General features: G+C 43.4%; 1 protein-coding gene across 1 annotated transcript; it reads right to left on the reverse strand.

Moving 5' to 3' along the window:
- Nucleotides 1-807: 807 nt before the first annotated feature.
- On the reverse strand, nucleotides 808-4,906 carry LOC139232992 (probable G-protein coupled receptor 139). Its single transcript, XM_070863490.1, has 2 exons — nucleotides 4,810-4,906; nucleotides 808-1,703 (listed from the first exon to the last, which is right to left on the reverse strand). The coding sequence occupies exons 1-2, from the start codon at nucleotides 4,904-4,906 to the stop codon at nucleotides 808-810; spliced, it is 993 nt and encodes a 330-aa protein (XP_070719591.1).
- Nucleotides 4,907-6,446: the final 1,540 nt, after the last annotated feature.

Here is a 6,446-nt window from a genome sequence, read left to right on the forward strand (position 1 = left end):
CCTGCCAAGCTGGTTTAATCCATCCCAAACTGCACTAGCAAACGAGGATACTGGTCCCGACTCTGTTGAGGTGCAATCCACCTGGCTTGTAGGGGTTCCACTTCCCCTAGAAACGGTCCCAATGTCTCAGGAATCTAATGCTCTCGGGCAGTAGTGATGACTCCAAGCTTGCAAAGCAGCAAAACATATTGAAGAAGTGTCACAGGCAGCAAACCAGGAAATAAAAATCAGCCTTTATCATTCACTTTTTACAGAGAGCCAAATAAATTGGTGATGTACACAACACGGTTATGGTAGAAGGTGAAATGTCATTAAAAAAATTAAAAATATTTTATAACTCTAATAAATTCTATCATATTAGAGAAATTTGAAATTCCACAAATGTAAAATTAGTTTTCAAGGCCAGAATGATTGTTCAATATGAGTTATTATGCATAACACCATTAAAAACCCATTTAGACCTCATTGAACAAGACTTAACTTCTTAGCGTTTTTTTGAGCAGAAAAGGGGATGTTTTGTCAATTCAATTGATTTCACTGATTGTCAGCAGTGGGAAGTTCCACAGCACAGTCTATGGTGGAGCAGGGAATGACGGATCACAACTCAATGAATTCGGCATTTATCTGCACTTGCAAAAAACCCTGCAATTATTATCCATTTCAGAAGGGTAATGACAGCCAACAATGACAGTATCATCATCATTACAACCACAAAACTCTTGGCCAAAGATTCAAATGAACCAGACAGTGGATTCTATAGAACATCAAACAAAAATACATGATAACGTTATGAAATATTGGGACCTCTCAGCGAATTAATCTGACCATCATCACAAGGGGATATTCCACTCCGTTCCTCAACTCCTCTCTGAATTTCCTCTGGGTCACTGCATAAACAAAAGTGTTTGTGCAACAACTCAGGAGCTGGAGCATGAAACCAATTTCTGTTACAAATGTGGGCAGAGAAACAGGGTATCCCAAGTAATCCAATCGTCTCAATATAGAACAGACCATAAACAACACCCATAACAGGATGAAATTCCCCGATATAACAAACAGAACAATCATCGATTTCCTTCGGTTCTCCATCTCTGGGTCACTGGGGCTCTCGCCACTGCTCCGACCCCGGAGTCTACTGCGAGCTCTGCTGGACACTAAAATATGTCTGACCGTTAAAACATTGAACAGTAGAATCAAAAGAAATGGAATAAATGGCGTTAAAGCGTAATGCATTAATTCAACGATTGTCCAGACGAGTGAGCGAGATACACTGAATGACACACGGCAAAACCAGGGATCGTTAGAAAGCCAATATTGACTTGTATACAGGAAATACCAGAAAATGTTCTTCAAAGAGCTCAGCGCACTCACTGTTCCCAGAACCACAGCCGCTGTTTGCTCCTTGCAATATTCAAATTTCAGCTTCTGGCAACAAATGGCCACAAATCGATCAAAGGTGAAAGTGACGGTGAACCAGACAGAACAATCTGTAGCGGCATGAAGTAGGACAGCGTGAATGTTACATACTCTAAAGTCCCACACAAATGTGAATAGTTCTCGATAAACTATAGGAATCTGCCTCAGTATCAGATCGAAGATCACGACCAATAGATCCGCCGCTGCCATGGCGACCAGGTAGCGAGTGACACATTTGGAGAGACCGCACTTTCCACGAGACAGGATCACAATCGTCATCAAGTTAACTGCGAGCAGGAGAAAAATATGGACATTATTCACTGAACACCAGGCACTTACAGTACTTTGATTTGTTTCAAGTAAGGTAATGGAGAAGGTCTACAGGGTGGTCTGGATAGAATGGTCTTGAACAGAGTGCTTGTAAACAGAGTGTTAAAGTTTGCAATTTAGAGACAATGAGAATTTCGTGCAGAGGGGGAAGTAAGTGTTTCTTTTTGTCTCCATTTCTTGTAGTGATTTCTATTGCAGCTAAAAATATAATTAATCTATATATAACTTTAGCTAGATCTCGTCATTTGCTAAAACTATACAATAAGTTAAGTTAATTAACTGCATAAATTTTAATTACTTTAATAAATCAAGCAAGGATGTATATGGTTGGCAGTGCAAGTAGTGTACCGCAAGTGCAGTATGTGAGAGTTTGTGCAGAGCATCGCGATCCTGGATGACTATGTCTGCAGCAAGTGTCCACATCTGGAGCAATTTTAGGTCAGAGGTGTTGAACTGGAGTCCGACGTGCAGACATTGTGGGTCATCAGAGAGTGGGAGATTTATTTGGAAACTTTGATCCAGGAGGCAGTGACAACCCTTACGTCAGGTAGTACTACAATTGTGGTTACTGGCCAGGGACAAGAGGGTGTTACTGCGATTCAAATGCAGTCTTGGAGGAGGTTCGGCCTTTGCACTGATACAGCATGTATGAGGTTCTTGCTGCCTGTGTGGATGAGGGCAACGTTTGCATGGTATATGAGCAAAATGACCATGGCGCCATGCTACAGGAAGCCATTCAAGAGCAGGGTGTGAAAATGGATGTGTTAGGGGACAGTATAGTCAGGGGGTTAGATACTGTTCTCTGCAGCTGTGACCATGAAGTCCGAAGGCTGTGTTCCCTGCCCAGTGTCAGGGTTGAAGATATCTCCATTGAAAGGAGAAGAATTTGAATTCGGAGGGAGAGTCCGGTTGTCATGGTCCACGTAGCTACAAATAGGAAACATGTTCTGCTGATAGTTTGTGGAGCTTGGATCTAAATCATAACACAGAAATTCAATCGTAACTGTCTCTGGATTTTGAAAAGTAGAGGCGGTTTCTGCTTCCACCACACTTGTAGGTAGCCTGCTCCAGACTGCCACAAGCCTCTGGTTTCCCCTGGACTCCCCTCTAATCTTTCAACCGATGACTTTAAATCTATGCCACCTTGTTATTGACCTCTCTGCAAAGAGAAACAGATCCTTCCTATCCTCATCATCATCCTAGGCAGTCCCTCGGAATCGAAGAAGACTTGCTTCCACCCAAACAATGAGTCCTTAGGTGGCTGAACATTGCAATACGAGAACCACAGTCCCTGTCACAGGTAGGACAGGTCATCACTGAAGGAAAGGTTAGGTGGGACTGGTTTGCCGCACGCTCTTTCCACTACGTGTGCTCGATTTCTGCATGCTCTTGGCGATGTGGCTCGAGGTGCTCAGCGCCCTCTTGAGTACACTTCCTCCACTTAGGGTGGTCTATGGTCAGGGACTCCCAGGTGTCAGTGTCCACTCTATCTCGGCCTCTCATAATTTTATGCATCCAAATTAAGTCTCCCTTCAACCTCCTCTGTTACAAAGAGAACAACCAGCCTATCTAAACTTTACTCACAGCGAATATTCTCCAGTGCAGGTAACATCCTCGTAAAGCTCCTCTGTCACTTCTCCAGTGCATTTTTCCTGTAATGTGGGGCTACACATTTACACAGTACTCTTGCTGCAGCCTAACTAGTGTTTCATACATTTCCAGCAGAACCTCCCTGCTCTTATATTCTCTGCATCGGCAAAAAAGGAAAGTAGCCCATATGCCTTCTTAACTAGCATATCGACCTGTCCTGCTACCTTCAGGAATCTGCAAACATGCACTCTAAGGTCCCTCTGTTCCTCGCTGGAGAAATATCCCCATTGATGTCGCTGCAAGATCCTGCAAATCCCCTGGGAGGACAGACGCACCAACATCAGTGTTCTCTATCAGGACAACATCCCCAGCATCGAAGCAATGACCACACATGACCAGCTCCGTTGCACAGGCCACATTGTCTGCATGCACGACACAAGTCTCCCAAAGCAGGTGCTCTTCTCGGACCTCTGACACATCAGGCGAGCCCCAGGTGGGCAGAGGAAATGTTTCAAGGACACCCTCAAAGTCTCCCTGATAAAATGCAACATCACCAGCGACACCTGGGAATCCCTGACCAAAGTTCTCCCTAAGTGGAAGAAGAGCATCCGGGAGGATGCTGAGCACCTCGAATCTCGTCGTCGAGAGCATGCAGAAAGCAAGCCCAGGAGCGTGCGGCAAACCAGCCTCCCCACCCAACCATTCCTTCAATGACTGTCTGCACTACTTGTGACAGAGACTGTAATTCCCATATTGATCTGTTCAGTCACCTGAAAACTCACTTTTAGATTGGAAGCAAGTCTTCTTTGATTTCGAGAGACTGCCTATGACGATGATGGTTCTCCAGTCCTTTGCAGTATTTTGCCATTTAAGGTTTATTCCTTGCCTTGTTAGCCCTCTCCAAATGCATTACCTCACATTTCTCCGATTGAATTCCATTTGCCACTATTCAGCCCACCAGCTGATTGATATCTTCCTGCAGTCTACAGCTTTCTTCCTCACTATCAACCACATGGACATATTTTGTATCATCTGAAAACTTCGTAATCATGACCACTGATATTGAGGTTTAAATCATTGACATACACAACCACACACAAGAGAGATAGAAAGTCCATTTCTAGATGTTAGGAACCCAAAGGCGCTTACAGCTAACAAAGTATTTCTGAAGTGCAGTTGCTGCCGTAATGTGTGGAAATTAGATAGAAACATAGAAACGTAGAAACATAGAAACTATGTGCAGGAGTAGGCCATTCGGCCCTTCGAGCCTGCACCGCCATTCAATGAGTTCATGGCTGAACATGCAACTTCAGTACCCCATTCCTGCTTTCTTGCCATACCCCTTGATCCCCCGAGTAGTAAGGACTACATCTAACTCCTTTTTGATAAAATAATGAGCTGGACACATGGACTAAGATATAATATACTGTTAATCTCCAGCTGCCGAGGTTCCAGCTGCAGGTAACCACTTACCTGGGACACCAACCGCTGCCAGGATTGGGTAGTAAATCTTTTCTATATCATTAATCACCCAGAGAATCTTGAGCTTGATCAGAAAACCAAGAGACATCTTTCCCTTTCGGCGTTAATCGAAGATTTGATGGTTGGTGCTGTAGCTGGGAGCAATTCTCCGATTGCCACAATGAAAAGATTCCCCTTATTTATAGGAGTAAGAATCCATGAGGTCAGAAAATCTTGTCCCCTGCTGCCTGGGTTTAATTGCAGTCACTGAACAAACAGATGATGACAAGTTGCACAACAACACTTTTAACAACAACAGCGGAATTCCCAATCATATAAAGCCCCAAAGACCAGGGTAAATGGTGCACCTTTATACACTCAGAAAGGTCTCACAATCCTAACAAGAATTTCCACAGCTGCCTTTTCTTATTTAAAGTGTAAGGAGACAACGGGATACTCCAGTGTCATCGATCGTAAAGCCTGTCAAACGAGTCCTCTTTTCCAGGGTGACAACTGATAAAGAACATTTGCAAAAAACCAAGATTATGAATTTGAACAATATTGTTTCCTGTAGTCACCACGCCTTGCAGTCCCTGTAGTGTAATTGTCACAGATGCTGCCTGATCTGCTGAGTGTTTCCAGCATATTCTGATTTTGGTTCACATTTCCACCACTGCAGTATTGTTTTAGTGTTTCTTAACAAATAGTCTGATCATTAATCCTCATATCGCTGTTCAATAAATAAATTGACCACTGGACAAATCTATTCCAGTTGCTGATGCCAGTCTGAATCTTAATATTATGCAGAAAGAAGGAACGAGGGGAGGAAGGAAGGAAGGAACGAGAGGAAGGAAGAGAGGGAGCAAGGAAGAGAGGGAGCAAGGAAGAGAGGGAGGAAGGCAGGGAGTGCCTTTTCTTATATGTTATCAAAAAGATTGTGTTCCCTTTTATGTTTCCCACTTATCTTTTCTCATACTTTCTCTTCGCCGTTCTTGCACCCTTTATCAACTTCTCCCTGCACTCTCTGTATTCTGCCTGGTTTTACCTGCATTCTGTAACTGACATGTGTCATAAACCTCCAATTTTTTGTTTTATTTTAACCTCTATTTCCTTTCTCATCTGTGAGTGGAGCGGGGGGTTGCAGCTTTGGATGCCCCATCTTTGCTCCTCATGGAAATATCCTGGGTTTATACCCAATGTGCCTCTACCTTTAAGCCCTGCTATTACTCATTCATGGTTTGTCTGGCCAATCTTTGCTCCAGTCCACCTCTGCTGGATCCCTTCTCAAATCAATGAAGTTGGCTCTCTTCCCAGTTGAATATTTTCACCATATATTTTTCTTTCTCTCGTCCCACAACTACCTTCAACCTACAGATATTATGATCACTATTACCTAGATGCTCTCCCACTGAAACACACTCTACTTGTCCTACTACATTGATCCATCACTGTTTCCGTCCCCATGACCTAGTAACGTACTGATTAAGAAAATTCTCCTGAACATATTTCAGGAATTCTTCACCCTCCTTGCCCTTCACTCTGTTTCCCCCAGTCTATATTGGAGGAATTGAAGTCTCCTAATACTACTGTTCTATTGTTTTTGCATTTATCTGAAATTTGCCTCCAAATTTGCTCCTCTATCTCCTTCT

This window comes from Pristiophorus japonicus, chromosome 20 (genome assembly GCF_044704955.1).
Source record: "Pristiophorus japonicus isolate sPriJap1 chromosome 20, sPriJap1.hap1, whole genome shotgun sequence".
Lineage (NCBI taxonomy): Eukaryota > Metazoa > Chordata > Chondrichthyes > Pristiophoridae > Pristiophorus > Pristiophorus japonicus.